This window comes from Scyliorhinus torazame, chromosome 4 (genome assembly GCF_047496885.1).
Source record: "Scyliorhinus torazame isolate Kashiwa2021f chromosome 4, sScyTor2.1, whole genome shotgun sequence".
Taxonomy (NCBI): domain Eukaryota; kingdom Metazoa; phylum Chordata; class Chondrichthyes; order Carcharhiniformes; family Scyliorhinidae; genus Scyliorhinus; species Scyliorhinus torazame.
The window spans coordinates 164,375,668-164,398,137 of record NC_092710.1 but is presented as its reverse complement, the minus strand read 5'-3'; the positions used below and the strand labels follow the sequence as shown (position 1 = coordinate 164,398,137).

The window sequence follows — 22,470 nt, the reverse complement described above, 5'->3', positions numbered from 1 at the left end:
GTTTCCTGTCCAAGAAGTATCTGTCAGCTTCAATGGAGTGCAAAATTGTTTAGGCTGTAAAATCAGCACTCCACCCCATCATCTCTATTTTTCAGCTGTGCTCTACGACATTTATACTGAGGATTCAGAATACAATGGACTCGTTTTCTGTATAAATGTCTCCCCCTTTCTGTTCTGCAGTTACAAGGTGCATACATCTATTACACACAGAAAAGCACAGTAAGAAGTCTTACAACACCAGGTTAAAGTCCAACAGGTTTGTTTCGATGTCACTCGCTTTCGGAGCGCTGCTCCTTCCTCAGGTGAATGAAGAGGTATGTTCCAGAAACATATATATATAGACAGATTTCTCATGTTTGCTACAGCCTCGGCATACATCCTAATGTCCGAATTTATGTATAATGCAGAGGTAATTTTCCAAATTTGTGTTCCTAATGGATGGAAAATCATGGATCTGTAAAGATTTAATGCTCGTATTCCAAGCATTGTCTGGCATCTTTGAATCTGTCTACATATATATGTTTCTGGAACATACCTCTTCATTCACCTGAGGAAGGAGCAGCGCTCCGAAAGCGAGTGACATCGAAAGAAACCTGTTGGACTTTAACCTGGTGTTGTAAGACTTCCTACTGTGCTCACCCCAGTCCAACGCCGGCATCTCCACAACACGGAAAAGCGACTGACAGACTAAAGGAACTGAACCAGGAGGAAATTACTCCTTTTCGGTTAAAATTGACTCCTGGGAGTCAAAATCTATACTGGTTTATTACCTGTATCCTCTCTCTTCCACATTGTAAGCAGACTGCGTAAGTACTGGTTTATATGCAATTTCCCTCCCCTCACCTCCCCACCAAAACTCCAGGTTCTCCGTTCTGTCTAAATGTAATAACCATGAGAAATCAAGCACAATCAGTTAATTGATGTTTCGCTGGATGCTCAGAACGCATCAGCCAAATAAGGTCCAGTCGGAAAATGTGCCCATTAAGAATTCTGCAACTGAACACTCCAGTATCTATTTATGAGTTATGAGCTTTCAGATTTGAAAATCCTGAATGTGGAGCGTGAAAGTACTGTACAAAATAGAAAATACGTCCTGTGATATTTAATTTGAAATTTGTATCAGAGAATTAAATAAGTCTATTTGTTTCATACTACAAGGTTATTGAGATTGAAAAGGACTTGGATTCAATAAAAAACTGTCTTCAAGGAGAGCAAAGACACAGTATCAAATATAACCAGAAAGTAGAGGAATGGCAGGTGAGTTTGTATTTTGGCACTTCATTTGTTAGCTAGGTATGAATTATACTGTAAATGGCAGAACCCTTAGAAACATTAAAATACAGAGGGATCTGGGCATGCAGGCCCTAAAGGTGGCAACACAAGTGACCAAGGTGATTAAGATTGCATGCTTGCCTTCATCAGCCGGAGCATTGCGTACAGGAGTTGGGAATTCATGCTGCAGCTTTATAAAACCTTGGTTAGGCAGGAATTGGAGTATTGCTTGCGATTCTGGTCACCACATCATCAGAAGGACGTGGAAGCTTTGGTGAGCAAAGAAAGTTCACCAGGATGTTGTCTGGTCTCAAGGGTGTTGGCTATGAGGAGAGGTTGAATAAACTAGGATTGTTTTCACTAGAAAGACGGAGGCTGAGGGGAGACCTGATAGAGGTCTACACAATAATGAGAGGCATAGACAGGGTGGATATTCAGAGGCTTTTTCCAAGGGCGGAAGTGTCAATTACAAGGGGGCACGGGTTCAAGGTGAGAGGGGGAAGGATTAAGGGAGATGTGCGGGGTAAGTTTTTCTCACTGAGTGTTGTGGGTGCCTGGAATGTGCTGCCAAAGGATGTGGTGGAAGGAGGCACTTAGCAATATTAACGAGGCATCTGGATGGGTACATGAATAGGGAAGGAATAGAGGGATACGGACGAGTAAGGACAGAAGGTGTTTTTTAGTTAGGGCATCATGATCGGCACAGGCTTGGAAGGCCAAAGGGCCTGTCCTGTGCTATACTATACTTTTCTTTATTCCTTGTTCTTGACTATTATTGCATTATTTTCCAGACATGTTTTTGACAATACAATTCATTTAGTTGCCTATATGCAGTGAAATACTCTGTTGTTGACTAATTTAGATATTAATAGGGATGTCCATTTTAAGAAAGCTGCTATATGTGTCCATAATCACTGTATGTTGACACATTTTCTTGTAAGTTTAAAACTAAACTATCGGCATCTTTTTCCTGTTCTACAGGCCGAGGTGAATTCTGCAGAATTAAAAGTTAGAGCAGTTCAGGATCAGTTGCAGAAAATGACAGAAGAGAAAGAACAATTAGTCAGAGAGCTTCTTACTTTGAAGGAAGACATACAAAGAAAAAAGAAAGCATGCAAAGAAAGTGAGGTTAGTACAATTAAGTGAAGTGAAATTGAATTGTATGTGGATGCTATAAAACAAAGATATTGAGTAAAACAGTTTGCATTGTGTTTACTAGCTGGTTCTGCATTAAGGTTTTCAGGTGATGCTATATGGTATATCAATTTCTCATGTCTGCTACAGCCTCGGCATACATCCTAATGTCCGAATTTATGTATAATGCAGAGGTAATTTTCCAAACTTTGTGTTCCTAATGGATAGAAAATCATGGAGACTGTGCTTCAGGAGTGCACAAAATGAATTTTATCTGCAAGTTCCATGGGTTCCATGAATTGTAGGAATAGAATAAAATACATGGAGGTCTTTGTGGTGGCTTGTTAGTGATGGCTTTGTAATTAGATTTTATTTAACTGTTCAGGTATATTGAGGAACTATTTGAAATTCTTGCTTGGCAGAATATTATTGCTGCAGCGGGTGATTGGGTCAATTAGAGATTAATTCCTATGACTTGGACTTGGAGTGGTGTGGGGGGGGGGGGGGGGTTGTTGGGAAACAGAAGAGTAGGCTATACTTTGGCTGGGCTCTACATGAGTTGCCTGGTGCTGGATTGAGACCCCGTCACCTGCGGGGTAAGCTGTGATGCGGAGGGGGAATGGTCTTTGCAGAAAACGGAGGTCCCAAGGTGGTGGCGGATTAGATTATTTTTGCAAACCCCCATAGAAACACAGCTTGAGCAGAATTTAATGCTGGTGGCAATGGCACTAATGTTGAGCCAGAAAGCCATAGACAACCTTGCCACGAATCAACCTGAAGCGATTCAATGCTTATCATGTCTCAGCTCCTGTCCCTTTCAAGGCAAATATCCTGCCTCCAAGACCTGTTGGCCAATTAACAGACTGTCTTCAGTCCCAGTATCACCACTGGATGCGGTGGTCACCACTAAACTAACTCTGTAGCCAGCCAGGAACAGCAATGAAGGAGGAGGCCCCAGAGGCCATTCTTTTTCTGTGTTCAAAGAGACTACCAACTTTTATGGTCAGCCTCCCCTCGTAACGGAGAGTATCTCCTGCTGCTGGTAACAGGATGGAGTTCTTAACGTGGTCCTTCATTGCCCACTTAAAGCTTCAATTGAAGGCTCTGTGAAGGAAGTCTATCCTCGACCTTCCCCTACCCTGACAACTGAAATGATAGTCAGCATGACCTGCACTTTTATAAAAGCAAATTACTGCAGATGCTGGAATCTGAACCGAAAGAGGAAATGCTGGAAAATCTCAGCAGGTCTGGCAGCATCTGTAGGGACAGAAAAGAGCTAACGTTTCGAGTCCGATGACTCTTTGTCAAAGCTAACAGACAGAGAAAGTGGGAAATATTTATACTGTGGAGTGAGAATGAAAGATGAGTCATAGCCACAGAAACCCAGGGAAACCGGGTGCTAATGGCTACAGAAACCAAGGGGAAAGAGTGCTAAAGGCAGTCCCCAGAGAGGACAAAAGATGTGACGGGTAAAACAACAGGAACACAATTCCATTCAAGTATGTAAAAATAATGTTCTAACCCATTCAGTTCTTCAATTCGCCTCTGTAAATAGTTGTGATCTTTTACAAGTTGCTTCAACTGTGACTTGACTGTGACTCCCTGCTGTTTGACCTTTCACATCTTTTGTTCTCTCTGGGGACGGCCATTAGCACTCTTTCCCCTTGGTTTCTGTGGCTATTAGCACCCGGTTTCCCTGGGTTTCTGTGGCTGTGACTAATCTTTCATTCTCACTCCACAGTATAAATATTTCCCATTTTCTCTGTCTGTTAGCTTTGACAAAGAGTCATCGGACTCGAAACGTTAGCTCTTGTCTCTCCCTACAGATGCTACCAGACTTGCTGAGATTTTCCAGCATTTTCTCTTTTGTGACCTGCACTTTTGGTGCTTTCCACTGTTTAGTATGAAAGTGCTGACCCAAAACATCACCCTAATGCATTGTCAAAAGATCCAGTTGCTGTATGCTCAAGCTAAAAGTCATCCTAGGTGCCAATAGGTCCAATCAGATAGTTTTCACATAAACATGTTTTCCATGAGAACTACTGGAAAGCAAGAATGCACAAGCCAGCTAAGATTTTCATTTTCAGACACCTATCTTTCAGAAACCAAGCACACCTATCTGGGAACGAAATGCTGGCATTTCCAGAATTAAATAGCCAATTTTATAAGTAAGATTACTTTTCTAGTTTTTGCAAGTTTATGCTGGGAATGCTTGTATTTCCGACTGAACAATTTGAGTGAAGAAACTGAAAGGCATCAAAAGTAGTGTTGAAACATTTTTGAAGAAATTCTTTGGTTAGTTTTGTCATTGTCGCTGCCTGCCAGATTTGAAGAAAGCAAGATGTTTATTCCATTGCAGTTTTGAACGAACTGATGTGCTAAATTAATCTCCGATTTCACTAACCGCTTTCCAGATAACTCGTTATTTCAAACGATCAGGATTTTTACTCTATGAAGCTGTGTCACTTTGGAGGTAACACTTAACGTGTAGTACCTTCAAAATCTGTGACATGACAAACGTACCTATCTATTTATTTGCACTTATTTGATTTTCAGGTTATGTTCCACTGCTGCAAGTCACAGTTGAAGCAACTTGTAAAAGATCACAACTATTTACAGAGGCGAATTGAAGAACTGAATAGGTTAGAACGTTATTTTTACATTCTTGAAAGAAATTGTGTTCCTTCGCTTCATTGTACTCTTCATGTATAATGAAAGGAATCTCCCATCATCCATGGGACCTTCCCATGCAATCGCCGAAGGTGTAATACCTGCCCCTTTACTTCTTCCATGCTTAACATCCCAGGCCCAAAACACTCATTCCAGGTTAAGCAGCGTTTCACTTGCATCTCTTCCAATTTGGTCCATTGCATTCGCTGCTCCCAATGTGATCTCCTCTAAATCGGAGACACCAAATGCAGACTGGGTGATCACTATGCTGAGCACCTTCGGCCTGTGTGCATTCAGGACCCTGGCCTTCCCATTGCTTGCCATTTTAACAAAAGTCACTGCTCCCATGCCCACATGTCTGCCCTTGGCCTACAATGTTCCAGTGAAGCTCAATGCAAACTGGAGGAACAACATCTCACCTTCCGGTTAGGCTCGCAACAGCTTTCCGGTCTCAACATCGAATTCAACAACTTCAGATGATTAGCTCTACACCACCTCAACCCATTTGTTTTAAGCCCATTTCATTTTAACTGTCTTTTAGCATTTCTTTCTCTCTTGTCTTTCTTTATAAAGATTCACCCCCCCCCCCCGCCCATCTTATCCAATGTTTGTTACCCTTTCTCCCCTTTGCTTCCCCCTATCCCTCTCCCCACATCTACATCTGTCATAGTTTACCCTCTGATGATAGTTTCTCTGCAGTTTGGCCTTTCACACCTTTTGTTCTCTCTGGGGACTGCCATTAGCACTCTTTCCCCTTGCTTTCAGTGGCTATTAGCACCCGGTTTCCCTGGGTTTCTGTGGCTATGACTCATCTTTCATTCTCACTCCACAGTATAAATATTTCCCACTTTCTCTGTATTTAGCTTTGACAAGGGGTCATCTGGACTCAAAACGTTAGCTCTTTTCTCTCCCTGCAGATGCTGCCAGACCTGTTGAGATTTTCCAGCATTTTCTCTTTGGTTTCAGATTCCAGCATCCGCAGTAATTTGCTTTTATTTTTATTAATGAAAGAAATAAATGGGTTTCACTTCTATCATCAACGCTTTCTTCACCCTGTAATATTACCTTGTCTCCGACCAAATTCAGATCTTATAAGATGCTATAAATGCTCAGTAGGCCTGGCAGAATATTGGGCGAAATTCTCCGTTATCGGCAGAAAGTCCGCCGATCGGCGCAAAAAACGGCGCAAATCCGACTTGCGTCACGTCGGAAAAATGGGTCGATAGTCTCCGGCCCGAAATGGGCTAGCAGCGACGTAACGGGATCCGCGCTTGCGCAGTGGTTCACGCCATGCAGCGTCATACGCGCTGCACGGCGTGACAGCTCATAAGGCCACGCTGCTCCCCCCACCCGACCGCAACACCCGACCGCAACACCCGACTGGATGGCTGGCCGTCGCTCAGCCCCGAGGTTCGAGTCACGCGATGTGGAGGCGCTCCTGGACGCGGTGGAGCAGAGGAGGGACGCCCTGTATCCCGGGCACGGCCGCAGAGTTGCCCCACGCCACAGCCGGCGTCTGTGGAGGGAAGTGGCAGAGGCCGTCACCGCTGTGGCCCTGACACCACGGACAGGCACTCAGTGCCACAAGAAGGTGAACGACCTCGTCAGAGCAGGCAGGGTGAGCCTCCCCCATATCCCCCCCTCCCCCATATCCCCCCTCCCCCATATCCCGCCTCCCCATATCCCCCCCTCCCCCATATCCCCCACACCCCCATATCCCCCCTCCCCATATCCCCCCTCCCCCATATCCCCCCTCCCCCATATCCCCCATATCCCCCCTTCCCCCATATCCCCCCCTCCCCCATATCCCACCTCCCCATATCCCCCCCTCCCCCATATCCCCCCTCCCCCATATCCCCCCTCCCCCATATCCCCCACATCCCCCCTCCCCATATCCCCCCTCCCCGATATCCCCCCCACCCCCATATCCCCCTCCCCCATATTCCCCCTCCCCCATATCCCCTGTCCCCCATATCCCCCCTCCCCCATATCCCCCCTCCCCATATCCCCCCTCCCCATATCCCCCATATCCCCCCTCCCCCATATCCCCCCTCCCCATATCCCCCCTCCCCCATATCCCCCCTCCCCCATATCCCCCCTCCCCCATATCCCCCATATCCCCCTCCCCATATCCCCCTCCCCCATATCCCCCCTCCCCCATATCCCCCCTCCCCCATATCCCCCTCCCCCATATCCCCAAGTGAATCCAGCCCTAACCTTAACCTCTGCAATGCACGCGCAACCGATGGCATGCATTCATATACCTGCCTAACACTGTTGCCTTTTACCCCTGCCCCCCCCCCCCCCACAGGAGAAGCGCGCACACAACAATAGGGAGCATGTGAGGACTGGAGGAGGGCCCGCTGATGAGAGGCCACTGACCGTACACGAGGAAAGGGCCCTGGAACTGGCTGGCGGACCTGACGACCGGGAGGTTGCTGATGCAGAGGTCGGGGGCGTACTAGCGAGTGAGCCACAGACAGCCCGTCCCCATATCCCCCCTCCCCTATATCCCCCTCCCCCGTATCACCTGATCACTGCCTGATGTCTAACCATGCATGCTTCATTGTGTATCGCAGGACCAAACGTCCAGGCACCCATCCCCGCAGATGCAGACCGCCCGCAGGATGCCCCTCGGAGACCACAGGAGACGGAGAGACCCGCACCCTCCAGCATGCGATGCCCGCAGGAAGCCCCTCGGAGACCACAGGCGACGGAGAGACCCGCGCCCTCCAGCATGCGACGCCTGCAGGATGCCCCTCGGAGACCACAGGAGACGGAGAGACCCGCACCCTCCAGCATGCGACGCCCGCAGGATGCCCATCGGAGACCACGGGAGACGGAGAGACCCGCACCCTCCAGCATGCGACGCCCGCAGGATGCCCCTCGGAGACCATGGGAGACGGAGAGACCCGGACCCTCCAGCATGGGACGCCCGCAGGATGCCCCTCGCACACCACGGGAGACGGAGAGACCCGGACCCTCCAGCATGCGACGCCCGCAGGATGCCCCTCGCACACCACGGGAGACGGAGAGACCTGGAGCAACAGGGAGACGACACCCCCGTCACGTGCGGGAGCGACCACCCAGCGACGAGGGGGGCAGCCTCAGGCCCCCGTCACATCCGAGCCAGGACACCACTACCCAGGACACCACTACCCAGGACACCATTACCCAGGACACCCCTACCCGGGACAGCACTACCCAGGACACCCCTACCCTGGGCAGCACTACCCAGGACACCCCTACCCGGGACAGCACTACCCAGGAAGACGAAATACCGGACAGTGACTCAGAGTGGATGGGTGGAGACGAACCCCCACCCCAAAGTGCCATGGACTCAGAGTGGGACGAAGAGCACGACACAACGCCACTGCTGTCACCAACACCCTCCACCATCGCAGAAACACTCACCACGGTTGGGCACTTTAGTGATGAGGCGTCTGGTACACTCACTGGTGCGCACAACACAGCCGTCCCGGTACAGCAGGTGGAGGTAGGAGCAGCAGAGGGACCGGGCGGTCGGAGGGCAGCCCAGCCCAAGCGAACATCTGCCGCCCAGATGGATCCCGGGTTCCTGCAGTTACCACACCCACACATAGATCCGATGCAACCACCGACCCGGAGACGAGCGAAGAGGGTGACGGGCGGCTTGCGGCGGCTGCGGTCGCAGGTGGAGGAGTCCACCCGCGTCCAGGAGCTGGGAGTGGTGCCGGTCATGCGTGCCACCCAGGCTGACACCGCACGGGTGGCGTCCGCGGTGGAGGCAATGGGTGCGACGGTGTCAGACATGGGGAACGGTTTGCGAGGCCTGGGGCCTTCCGTGCAGGCGGCGTCTGTGGCCCAGGAAATGGCTGCCCTCTCACAGGAGGCCATGAGCCAGTGCCAGCGCCAGATGGCAGAGGCGCTCAACGCCATAGCCCAGTCTCTGCAGGCCATGGCCCAGTCTCAGCAGGCCATGGCCCAGTCTCTGCAGGCCATCGCTGAGGGCATCGGCGCCAGTGGCCATGTGCGAGCCGGCGTCGCACTGTCACAGACAGGGTTTGCCAACCCCCTGGGCTCCATGGCTGCAAACCTGCAGACCCCTGTCGATACCAGCACGGGCCTCCAGGACTGGCAGCGCCAGATGTCGGGGGGGCGTCGGATGGCCAGTCTGTTCGCATCCCCCACCCATGTAGAGGCCTGGGGGCCATCGGGCACCCCGAGGGAGGAGGAGGTGGTGTGGTCCGTCCCGGCTCCCTCTGTAGGGGAGGTCCCGGTACACCGCGACACCTCGGACTCCCCCCCCTTCCGTCCCAGGTGCAACGGGTGGGCAACGGGCAGGACAGGCTGGCAGCTCGCCATCCCAGTCGCCCGGGCCGCAGCCTGGCCCATCTAGGCCAGGACGCCCCAGGAAACGGCCGCCAAAGGGATCCAGTGTCAGAGGGCAGGAATCGCAGGAGTCCACCTCCAGTTCTGCTGTACCGTCTGGGGAACCATGTAGACATAGTCAAAGGGCCCGTAAGGCCAAACAATTAGACACTGAGTAAGTTGGCACGGGTGCAGGGCACAGATGAGTTTTAGGGGCTATGGCACGTGCATGAACTCCTTTGGTTATTAAAGTCAATGTTACACCTACCGAAGCTGCCTTTGTGCTCTGTCCAAAGTGTGCGGGGGTGTCATGTACGTTGAGCGCAAGTGTGTGTGTGAGGGGTGGTCTTACCTCAGCCCCAGGTGAGTCTGCCCCCTTCCCCCTGGGCCGCCATCAACATCCCCCGGGCAGAGGACGGGACCGTGCGCTGCAGTGTCACAGCCGCATGCAGGGTTGGTCCGGGTGGATGGTGGTACTGTGGCCACGGGTCAGACATAGTCCAACGATGTAGAGCCAGGAGCTCATCGCAGGGCGGGTTGTCATCATCCTCCATGGCCTGCGATAGACACGCGTCCACCCGCAACTGTGTGAGCCCGGCCCGTTGTGCCGCAGGTGGATCGGCAATGGGGGGGGGGGTGCTGGTGTGCATGCGGGTGGGGTGGGTGGGCTTGGGGAGGGGGGTGAGGGTGCTGGGTGGGTGGATGGGTGGGGGGTGTGGGTGGTCGGCTGTTGCCATGGTGTGCGGTCTGTGGCCATACTACCCGATTCCCACGCCCATCTAGTCAGTGAAGCGGGCGTCTATCAGTCTGTCCCGTGCCCGCTGGGCCAGCCGGTAACGGTGGACAGCCACCCGCCTGTGTCTACCCCGTCTGCCCTGGCCATTGCCCCCATCCCCCTCATCTGGGGAGGACTGGGCCTCTTCCTGCTGCTCCTCCACTCCGCCCTCCTCTGCCTGCGGCACATCGCCCCTCTGCTGGGCTATGTTGTGCAGGACGCAGCACACCACAATGATGCGGCCGACCCTATCTGACCGATACTGGAGGGCGCCCCCAGAGAGGTCCAGGCACCTGAAACGCATCTTCAGCACACCAAAGCACCTCTCGATCACTCCCCTTGTCGCTACATGGGCATCATTGTAGCAGTTCTCCGCCTCATTGCGTGGCCTCCGTATAGGCGTCATCAGCCACGATCGCAATGGGTAGCCCCTGTCGCCCAGCAACCAGCCCCTCAGCCGGGGATGGCGTCCCTTGTACATGCCGGGGATGGATGACCGCGACAACACGAATGAGTCGTGTACACTGCCTGGGTGACGGGCGCAGACGTGCAGGATCATCATGCGGTGGTCGCAGACCACCTGTACGTTCATCGAATAGGTCCCCTTCCTATTAGTGAACACGGCCCTGTTATCTGCAGGTGGCTGCACGGCGACGTGCATCCCATCGATCGCGCCCTGGACCATGGGGAACCCGGCCACGGCAGAGAAGCCCACGGCCCGGGCATCTTGGCTGGCCCGGTCCACGGGGAAGCGGATGTAGCGGTGCGCCATGGCATATAGGGCATCTGTCACTGCCCGGATGCACCGGGTGTGCACCGATGTCTGCGATATGCCGGACAGGTCCCCACTTGGTGCCTGGAATGACCCCGTTGCATAAAAGTTCAGGGCCACCGTAACCTTGACGGACACGGGGAGAGGGTGTCCCCCGCCAGTGCCACGCGGTGACAGGTGTGCCAGCAGGTGGCAGATGTGTGCCACGGTTTCCCGGCTCATCCGGAGTCTCCTCCTGCATTCCCGGTCCGTGTGGTCCTGGTATGACTGCCGGGGCGGGTACACACGGGGCGCCCTCGGGTGCCTCCATTGCCGTGGGGCCGCGACGTCCTCCTCCCCCTCCTCGTCCTGTCGGTCAGGTGTCCCTCCAGCCTGGGCGGCTGCCGCCTGCCCCTCTGCGGCAGCCTGCGCCGCCTCTCTGGCACGCTCCTCCTCCTCCTCGTCCTCCTCCTCATCCAGGGCAACATAGACATGAGCGGCTGCCACCACGGCAGCCAACATCGCTGGATGATCTGAAAACATGACGGCCTGGTGGGGGGGAGGGGAACGATGACATGTCATCATTGCCCATATCCCCTCCTCCCCCCAGTCAGTTGGCATGGACCGCATGGGTCCAACTGTTGGAGGCTGGCACCTGGCCAGGTGGACCAACTCACTTGCCCTCCCATCCCCCTCCTCAGCACGGACCCCCCCCCAACCTCCACCCCAGCATGGACCAACCCCCAACCTCCACCCCGGCACGGACCCCCCCCAACCTCCACCCCGGCACGGAACCCCCCCCCAACCTCCACCCCGGCACGGACCCCCCCCCCAACCTCCACCCCAGCACGGACCCCCCCCAACCTCCACCCCAGCACGGACCCCCCCCCCCCACCTCCACCCCGGCACGGCACGGACCCCCCCCAACCTCCACCCCAGCACGGACCCCCCCCAACCTCCACCCCAGCACGGACCCCCCCCCCAACCCCCAACCTCCACCCCGGCATGGACCCCCCCCGCCCCATCCTCCACCCCGGCACGGACCCCCTCCCGGCACTCCCCCGGAGCCCAGCCTACTCTAACCACCCCCCCCCCCCCCGCCGCACACACACACACAACCCGAGACACACCTCTCCTCACGCAATCAGTCTGCGGCCACGCCATCGCCTGCCCAGAGCCAACCCCCCAGGCCATCACTCACCTCCACGCTGGTCGGCGTGAGCCTGGAGCACCGGGTCACGCCGATGGAAAGGAGGTTTGATTCACGTCGACGTGAACGGTCATCACGTCGACGGGACTTCGGCCCATCCGGAAGGGAGAATATCGGCAGGCCGAAAATCGGCTGCCTTGCGCAGACCCGTGACATTCTCCGCGGCAGCGGCGCCATTAACGCCCCGCCGACTTTTCTCCCTTCGGAGACTTCGGCAACCGGCGGGGGCGGGATTCACGGCGGCCAACGGCCATTCTCCGACCCTCTGGTTTCAGATCAATGACCTTTCACCTGACTCATTTCTTAAATCAATACCAGACTAAGAGGACATTTCCAGAAGAGAAACAACAGGTGCAGCTTTAAGGTGCTGGATCTATAATTTCAAGGATCTGTACATGAAATCCCATAGCCAATTTTTAAACTCCCAACATGTCAAAAATGCGCTGTGTGCACAACTGTGATGCATTAATGAAAGGCCCTCAAAAAGCCTGGGTGAATGGGGAGTATATAAACCTGCAGCATAAATTCTCAATGTGCCAGCAAAGCACTGCAAGTGCAATTTCAACTCGGATGTTTTTCACTGCAATGCATCATCTTCAATTTTACTTTGAAACAGTGGAAGTCTAAGTTCAAAAGCTAACCCAACAGAGCTAAAAGAAGGAATTAACTGTCTGCAAGGACAGCTGAAAGCACTGAAGGATCAGGAAGTCACAATCTTGCAGCAAATAGAAGACTATTACTATGCAATCAGCAACTTTAAAGATCAACAGGATAATCTGAGGTGAGTAAACTAGAGTAGATTTGAAGATTGGCAAAGACTGTCTAACAATGGTTGTTAATATCAGGATGATTTATCTGTATAAACTGCTACAATCAAATCAGCAAAAGCTGTAAAACATTTATGAAGCGGATTTTTGAAATTTTCACTGATTTGCAACAATTGATGAAAATATGTTTACGTCAATATTAGGTGACACTGCTGGCATTGGAATAACAGCAATGACATTTATGTTTATGCTGGTTTAACTTTCCACCGCAAAAGAGTGATATCAAAGATTCATCGGCACAAGCTTTAATGCTTGAGCAATTCCCACTCGCTTTCTCACTAATGCAACAACATTATAAATCAACTGTGATTAAGCAATTATTTTTATTCTATTACACAGACAATTTCACCAAGCCAAGGTTTTTATTACAACGCCAAATGAGCAGACTATTTAAGAAATAGATTATTCTCAGTAATTATCGATTTTCTATTTGTTTATCCTACTTAAAGTCTTCAGTTTGTGACTGTTTCCTGTCTTCAAAATCTTCAATTCATGTTGTCAATCCTACCCAATCATTTACCATATTTCCCATTCAGTTTTGCTGAGTAAACAGACGCAATTGCCATTGCACACTGGGGGACTCTGTAGGGCAATTCTCCCGATTGCTTCTGGTAGCTCCAAAACCATCTTTTTCTCTGTCTGAAGATATGTAATTAAATCCTTGAAGACTTTCACAAGCTGAAAGGCCTATTTTTAATAACTTCTGAACAAATGCATATCATTTTAAATGAATTATTCCATTGACTCATGTGAACAATGCTGTGGGAGATCTACTAGCATATTAAAAATCTTGCATAAAGTGTACACTTGTTGCACATATCAATCTTACTTCCTATATCATGGATGTTTAAAGGAGACTATGTATGCCAGCATGCCACAGGGTAACCGTATATCATTTTTTACTGTCATTCTGTTGATAAGCCAATAAAATCACTCAAAATGCTTCAATAAAACAAAACTCATTTTTAAATCTGAAGTCTCTAATATCTAAAGTGAGGTGTTAAAATAAAAATGGTGAAATTGCTCTAAGCCTAAACTTAGTGTTGATGGGCATGATCGAATCAAGTGGTAACTATGTCTCATAGCGAGCTCGTTTCGCCGGGTGTTTCCTGACGCTCACAGCGAAACACGATGCTATCTTTCCTGACTCTGGATAGATATGGGGCCTTAGGGGAGAACGAGTGGCTGAGGCCACACTTAGTCCCGTTTCATGCACTGAGGAGTCTGCTCGTCAAAACGCAGTGCAGGCAGCGATCGAGATGCCATTTTAAAATGACGTCCCAATCTCTCGACCCCCAGACCCAACCCCCCCAAATTCCTAAATCGTCAATCAGGGGGTCCTTGGCTCCCGCCCTGCACCCCACCTCACGTGCACAGGGTGCCCCCAGGCCCGATCATCACAGCACAAAAAAAATGGCAGCTATTCACTGCCAGCTTGGCATCCTGGCAGTGTCCCTGCCAGTTAGCAGTGCTACCTGGGCATCTTGGCAGTGCAAGGCTGGCACTGCCTAGGAGCCAGGCTGGCAACAGCAGTGCCAGAGGGTGCCACCCTGCTCAGAGGGAAAGCACTTGTGGGCCAGTACTGGATGGCGCTCGCCCGAGGTCGCCAAGGCGAAGGGGATAGATCCCAATGCAGTAGATACCTGAGGGAACTGCTGCATATTAGAATGAGACTAGCTGTCTCGCTCTAATATGCAGCTTTGTCAAAATGTAATCTTGCCCCACAGCACCTCAGCAGCCCCATTATATCCCCCACTGTGGGACCCGGATTAGAAATGTACAACAAAAGTTCGTCAGCATACAGAGACACCTCCATTTATCCGAGGCCCTCAGCGCAGTGGCCAAGTGCCCTATCATCAGCGCAAACAGAAGGGGGGACATGTCTTGTTCCTCTATGCAGCTGAAAATATCTCGAACACCCTTTGGTTCCTTATATAACAATTTGACCCACGCCACAAACTTAGGCCCAATCCCAAACTGTTCCAAAACGGCAAACAAGTAACTCCACTCTACTCAATGAAACGCATCTGCATTCAGAGCCACCACCACCTCCAGCACCCCGTTCTGATGGGGAGAGAACCACAATTAACAAGTGTCACACATTCGAGGCCTTTCTCCAGGACCACATCCACCAAATGCGGAGCATGATTCGAAATGACATCCGCAGAGTATTCTGCATTCTTCACCCCCGCCAACAGCGACCTCCTCATAATAGAGAAGTCAATCAGAAGGAAAACACTCTACCCCCTGGATGTAAGAACTGCCACTCGTCCACTTCTCGCATCTCCTTCATAAACACTGCCAACACCCTTGCCCCCCCACCCCTCCCCACTCCATCCCCGAAGGGGTCAACGAGTGCGGCTTAGATCGATCCATCTTTTGCAGGCCCGTTTATGGGTTCAATATTTTTTGTGATAGTCGATGTCCATTCCAAATGGCTGTATGTCTACAAAATGAACTCTGCAAACACAACAGCAACCATTGAAAAACTTTGCATCTCATTTGCAACACAAGGTATCCCGGAAGTGTTAGTTTCAGATAATGGATCGGTTTTCACCAGCTAGGAGTTCACAAAATTTATGAAGTCAAATTTGCATTCAGCACATAAGGACGCACCATACCACCCAGCATCAAATGGTTTGGTGGAGAGAGCCGTCCAGACCTTAAAAGTCGTGTTGAAAAACAGTCAGCAGCATCAGTAGAGACTAAACTGTCGCGCTGGCTATTCGACCATAGGGCAACCCCACACACCACAACGGGAATAGCACCGGCGGAGCTACTCATGGGCAGACGACTCCGAACCAATCTGAGTCTGCTATTCCCAAATTTAGGTGAAAGAATAGTAGGACACCAAGAGGCCCAATGCAGGGACCATGACAACACTCGTTGAGAAAGACGTTCAACGTAGGTGAAAAGGTATGGGTCAGAAATTATGCCAATGGCCCCACATGCGTAGCAGGAATGGTCTAGGCCTGGACAGGACCTGTGTCATATGAGATACGTGTGGGAGAACACGGAGTAAAAAAGCACCTCGCCGTTATACCCCCCCTACGTCGGAGGCCGAAGTGGAAGATCCGAACCTGGCACAGAAACGAAGCAGGAGACCCGTGAGTCGCCAGGCCATGGGAGCTCCCCGGACTTTGGGGGGCAGGGGTGTACTGACTTAGGCCAGGCCTTTGAGATTGGCCAATTAGAATATGAGTTCCCTGATTAGTGGCCCAATCAGGGAACCTCTTCTCTGTGTAGAGCAAGGAGTGTCAGATCCTCCGCACTCCCAATGTTGACAGCAAGCTGAATGCACCTGGTTGTTCAGCTGTTTGTTTTGTAAAACAAAGAATTTCTGGTGAAGGGACTTCTGCCTCCATGGACATATTACCGTTGTGAATGTACAAGTCCTGATGGTGAAGAAGTGCTGAGCTGGGGCTGTTATAATCCATGTTTTCTTTAAGTGCTCCTGCTCACTGCTTCCCTCTCCTGAACACTCGCTGTGAGCGAGGACTCTGGGGATGAATGGCGAAAGGTAGGAAGAGCAGCTCAACAATTATTTAGAATCGAGAGACTGCTCCAAAATGGCGCTGGTCGGGTTAAGTAGCCCTACGTCAGACTGATGGGAAATGATATTAAAACAGGGGTACCAGTCACATGAACTGATCAACGTTAAAATGGAATAACATTAAATGACTCGATGGACAGAGACTTCCTGTATTGTGCAAAATGCTAGAATCAGGGACGACTATGATTAAGGAGAGTCAATGGCGATTTATGAGGCCCGAATGATGAAGGTGGATAAATGGGAGCAGGTCGGTCCAGTGTATTTGGATTTTCAGAAAACAAAGATTCAGTCAAGTTCCGCGCAAGAGATTATACTGTAACTTGCTGATAATGGTAATTTGTTATTGAGACGTATCAGACATGAACGGGGGGAAGGGAGTGAATCATAGAAGGGAACTAAATGAGTAGCCACAGGTAGATAGCCTTGGGAACTGATAGGTAGAACAAAGGAGGCTTATGTTGTAACAGGAAGCTGGCTGAATGAATGTAACAATGAATAATGTAACAAATGTGAGTTGAGTCGCCTCCTGGCATAGCTAAGAGCCAGTCTCCCCTGTGTGCATGCTGGGAATAAACCTTGCCTGATTTACTTATAGCTAAGTGTTGAGTGTCTTTACTTTTGATACTCCACAATAGCTTTGAGCAGAGCCACACTGTAGAATCTGCTAAAGCAGCACACATGGATCAACCAGGTAGGAAACAAAGATTCTATTTATTCACAATATTACACTCTCCACTCCCCGAAGGGCCTCCTCTCCGACATGCTCCCAGGCCGGGGTTTTTATACTAGAAAGCTGAGCTCTCAGTTAAGGGGGAAAGCTATTCCCTTGTTACCAGGGGAGCTCATATTTAGAGGAGGTCATCTGGAATCTAATTATCCTTATCTTGTGACCTCCTGAGGGTAATAGCAACCTGGTGCTTTCATGCTTTATACCTATCTATAACGGTCCTCTCATGTCCAGTCTTAATCAACTAACCCACAACTTGTTTTTTTTAAATTTAGTGTATCCAATTAATTTTTTCCAATTAAGGGGCAATTTAGCATGGCCAATCCACCTATCCAGCACATCTTTGGGTTGTGGGGGCGAAACCTATGCAAACACGGGGAGAATGTGCAAACTCCACACGGACAGTGACCCAGAGCTGGAATCGAACCTGGGACCTCGGCGCCGTGAGGCAACTGTGCTAACCACTTGCGCCACCATGCTGCCCACCCACAACTTGTTTAACCAATTCCTTATTGAGTGATTGGCGACTTGTGTCGAGAATGTAAATTCGCCCAAGGTGTCATTTCATTATAACAACAATGTAGCAAAGTGTGAATGTATCCACTTTGACAGGGAAAATAAAAAATCAGCATAATTTTGAATACTGATGGTGAGAGACTGGAATACGTTTGCATTCAGAGGACCCTTTATGACATCATACATAAATCCCCAAACGTTAACAGGCAGGTACAGCAAGCAATTAGGAAGGCAGATAATAGTTTTTGTTACAAACAGATTGGAGCACTGCTTCGTCTAATCTGCATGGCCATGCAGTAATCGAGAAATTGCCATGTAGCAAACAAGCAACAAATAATGTTTCCTTTAAGATGTGTGATTGCTCCGTTGAACAACAAACAACAGTACAACAAACTGATCATGCAGAACTAACATTGGATTGGAGTATAAGAACAAAGAAGTCCAATTGTGCTTGGAGTGCTGTGTACAATTTTGATCTTCTTACCTAAGGAAGGGCATACTTGCCTTCGTGGAAGTGCAATAAAGGTTCAATAGACTGGTTCCTGGGGTGAGGGGATTATCCTATGAAGTGCGATTAACTAGATCAGACCTATATAATACTTGGGCATGATTTACCGACCACCTCGCTGCATGTTTTTCTGCAGCTGAGGCGGCATGCCAACCAGTCCCGCCGTTGTCAACGGGATTCCCCATTGACACAACCCCTTGTTGCCGGGAAACCCATGTGCTGGCGTGGGACCGGAAATTTCTGCAGGGTGAACAGCTGGTAAATCTGGAGTTTAGAAGAATATGAGGTGAGCTGCTTGAAACGGAAAATTCTTAATAGAGTTGACAGGGTAGATTGTAAATCTTTGGAATTCTGTGCCCTAGCAAACTGTGGATGTTCACACGTTGAGCATAATCAACTATGGGGTACTAAGGGAAGTAAAGATATGGGTGAAATGCTGGAAAGTAGATTTGAGATAGAAGGTCAGCCACGATCTTTATTGTATGATGGAGCAGGCTAGAGGGGCCGAATGGTCGACTCCTGTTTCTATTTCTTAATTCTCATGGGTTAAAATGGCCTGGGCCACACAGTCGTAAATTGAGCTGAGGCTGCTATTCACCCTGCAAATTGATTTCACCCCAAGTTACAATTGGAACGCAAGTAGCCACTTTGAATCTAAGGTTTGCCTGGAAATTAGTATTTATGCTGAAAACTCACCAATGTTTAACATGTTCATTCATATGGCATTCTTTTGCCTGCTATTTTAACACAGATTCGAACACATTTAAAATAATCAGGTTAACCTATTTCAAATAATAAAGAGAAGCATCAATTAAACACGTTAAGAGTTTGCATATTAGTTATAATGTTCCAGGCATTTAATTTTAAGGCTATAATACATGGTAAATTCTGATTATTTTTTTAGTGAGCAGTGGAGTTTGTTTCATACAATATTGTTGTGTTAACTGTTCAATACCTGCAGGCGTGAAGAACAAAGCATGAAGAATGTTGTTCAGTCTAGGAAGAGGCAGCTGAATGAACTGAAGGCCAGTAGAATGGACAGGCTGAAGAGGTTTGATGGGAACATGCCAGCACTACTTTACGCAATGGAGGAAGCACATAAGCAAGGCCATTTCCAGAAGAAACCAGTTGGCCCTTTAGGTAATTCTCAATAATTTATAAACTGCAGTCAGCGAAATCAATTTACCTTTGGTTATCTTGTGTAATAACTACAATGTAAACATTAAAATGCCAGTATTCTGTAAACTGAAGGCCAGAAATTTGTTATTATCAAATCCATCACTGAACTTGAGTGCTGCTGTTTCCCTGTAACATGTCGTTGTGGTTAGAAATGTTGGGGGCTACATTAGAGAGCCCCAGAAAATGGATGCAGGGGTACGATATGGGACTGACCATTGTATTCGACGCAGGCAGCATGTCAACTTGTGCTGCCCATGAATTCCCAGGAATGACTGAACACCTTAGCAGAGGGCAGAAGCTGTGAGAGGCTAGCAACATTTAAAGTTAGCTTGCACTATTGTTAAAGCCGACCTACACATCTTAAAGGGAGGTGCATTGTGGATGGAGCAGGTAGTGGAAGTTATTGCAGAACTCCTTCTGAAGTGAAAGAAGTTGTAATAATGGCACAATGTGGAAGCGTAGGTTTTCCAACATTGGATTGTAGACCTTGGTTGAGGGGAAGAGATGATTTTATCCTCAGGGGCAAGGATGCCCATCAGAGTAACTTTCTCAGTGGGATCTGATGGCCATGGAGATCAATATCAGGATTCAAGCCCAGGCAAACTGGATACAGTGCTGAAAGAAGTACAGGAGTGGCCAAAGTCATTCATTGCATCTCCAATTGCTAGAAAAGTAGTCACCCTAGTCCCAGATGACCATAGGCTACTTTCCCCTTTGAGGGGGAGAGCTGACTGGTGGCGATTTAACCTGAGGATCGCCACACTCAGGAGAAGGGCAAGTTGAGAAGGCGGGACCTTCATGAATAACCTCATCCGGTATGGGGAGCCCTGTCACAGGCAGCCATGCACCAGGCCCACGTGGACATTGCTGCGGCGCTCCAGAGCATGGCCCCGTCACAACAGGCCTTGGCTGAGGACGTCAAAATTCTATGTATGTGCAAAGGTCCTCCATTCATTGGGGACAAACTGGAAAGTGTTGTCCATCATTGTTCTCTGAGGGATGCCATGTATGGCAAAGTGCCTCTTGAGCTTGATGATGACTGTGTTATTCTTCATGTCTGGCAAGTGATCAAGTTCAAACCACCCGGAATACAAGTTGACTGAGACCAAATGTTCACCATTCCATTCATAAATGTCAGCCTCCTTAAGAGACCATGAGAGGTCTGGCACATCATGTAAAAGCAGCATCTCTTTGGCTTAATGCAGCTTACATGTGTTGCATGGTGTACATCTGGATACGTTTTCCACCATGTCAATGTACATCGAGGGCCAGTATAATGATTCCTTTGCCCTGTATCTTGCTGCTTCCAACCCTGGGTGCCATTGGTGGAGTTGCTGGGTGTAGTATATATGGAGAGGGTTATGGATGATGAATCCTCTGGTCACACGGTGTCAGTCTGACCTGTACGGTTAATTCATCTCCGATGGTAAAGAATGTGTGGACTCACGGGGAAGCTTCTGTGAGGGCTCAGGCCAGCCCCTCATAATGACATTGTGAGGTTAATTTGCTTGTGATATCCGTCTGTAGGACATCTTTGTGTTCCTGGTTCTATGAGAGGATTGCACTTCTATGGTCCTGATGTCTATGTCTTCCTCATGATCTGCTTGGTCGGTAGTGGGTAGGAAGGTTCTGGAGAGGGATTCAGCCAAGTACAGCTCCTTATCATGTTTGTAGATGACACTGCGGTGCATTGTTGTAGCATTAGCATCATGCACTGCAGCCATACAGACGGAGTGTGAAGACGGAGTGTGAAGAGGCTTTTTAAGAATATTAATGAGTGGCTGATGATCCATTTCAACACTTACAAGATGGCCGTATCTGAAGTTGTGGAATTTCTGACAGGCGGAAACTGTGGCATGGGGCTCCTTCTCAATCTGGGCATAACGAGTCAGTGCCAGTAAGGGCCCTTGAAACAAAGGTCTGCCAAGTCTGTGGTGAGAGGTGTCAGCTGATCAGAGTATGGGTGCTCAAACATCACAATTTGTAGCACCGGCGGGTCTAAGGATGCCTGTTGAAGTTTGTTAAAGACAGCTGTGTCGTGCTCCTGCCAATGCCATTTGATGTACTGGTGGAGGAGCCAATGAAAGGGTCCAGTGACTTCACTGTAGCAAGGAATTAATTTGGAAAGATAATTCTCACAACAAGAAATCGCTTCAATGTGTGCTTGTCCACGGAATGGCCATCTATCTTACAGCCGTTGTCTTGTCTGGATCTGGCTTCACACCATCAGCTGTGCGTACATGACCCAGGCAGGCAACCTAGTTGACCCTGAACCTGCATTTAGCAGGTTTAAGCTTTAGCTGTATGGTCCTAATTCTGCCAAGGACAAAGCAAAGACGTGCATCATATTCTTGCAATGTACATCCCCAAACCAACATATCATTGATAATTTTGCAGGGTTGGCCTACAAACCCCATAAGACCATAAGACATAGAAGCAGAAGTAGGCCCCTCAGCCCAACAATTCTGCTCCGCCATTCAATGAGATCATGACTGGTCCACCTTTTCACCTTGTTCCATAAACCTTGATTCCCTTCCTGATTAAGAATCTATCTCAGCTTTGAACATATTTAACGACCCAGACTCTACAGCCCTCTGCGGCAAAGAATTCTGTAGATTTATAACCCTGTGAGAAAAGAAATTCCTCCTCATCTCTGTCTTAAATGAGTGACCTGTTTCGCTGAGATTATGTCCTCTGGTCCTAGACTCCCCACAAGGGAAAACAACCTCTCAGCAGCTAATCTGTCCAGCCCTTGATAATACTGTGACTCAATAAAGTCACCACTGATTCTTCTAAGCTCCAATGAGTAAATCCCTCCATACCCAGGGTCAACCAAAACTGTTCACACAATTCCAGGTGTGGTCTAATTCGTGCCTTGTATAGTTTTATCAAGACTTCCCTATTTTCATACTCATTCCCCTTGAAACAAAGGCTAACATTCCATTTGCCTTCCCTATTACCCGCTGAACTCGCATGCTAGTCTTTTGTGATATATGCA

At 49.5% G+C, this 22,470-nt stretch overlaps 1 protein-coding gene across 2 annotated transcripts in view; it reads left to right on the top strand.

Annotated features, from left to right (window-relative positions):
• Window positions 1-22,470, top strand: part of LOC140410570 (structural maintenance of chromosomes protein 6-like) — a 185,852-nt gene that overhangs the window by 75,701 nt on the left and 87,681 nt on the right. For both annotated transcript variants that reach the window (XM_072498829.1, XM_072498830.1), the window contains 5 exons: window positions 1,159-1,257; window positions 2,254-2,400; window positions 4,963-5,048; window positions 12,779-12,943; window positions 19,255-19,433. In XM_072498829.1, coding sequence (XP_072354930.1) covers window positions 1,159-1,257; window positions 2,254-2,400; window positions 4,963-5,048; window positions 12,779-12,943; window positions 19,255-19,433 — 676 coding nt within the window. The remainder of the gene's footprint in view (window positions 1-1,158; window positions 1,258-2,253; window positions 2,401-4,962; window positions 5,049-12,778; window positions 12,944-19,254; window positions 19,434-22,470) is intronic.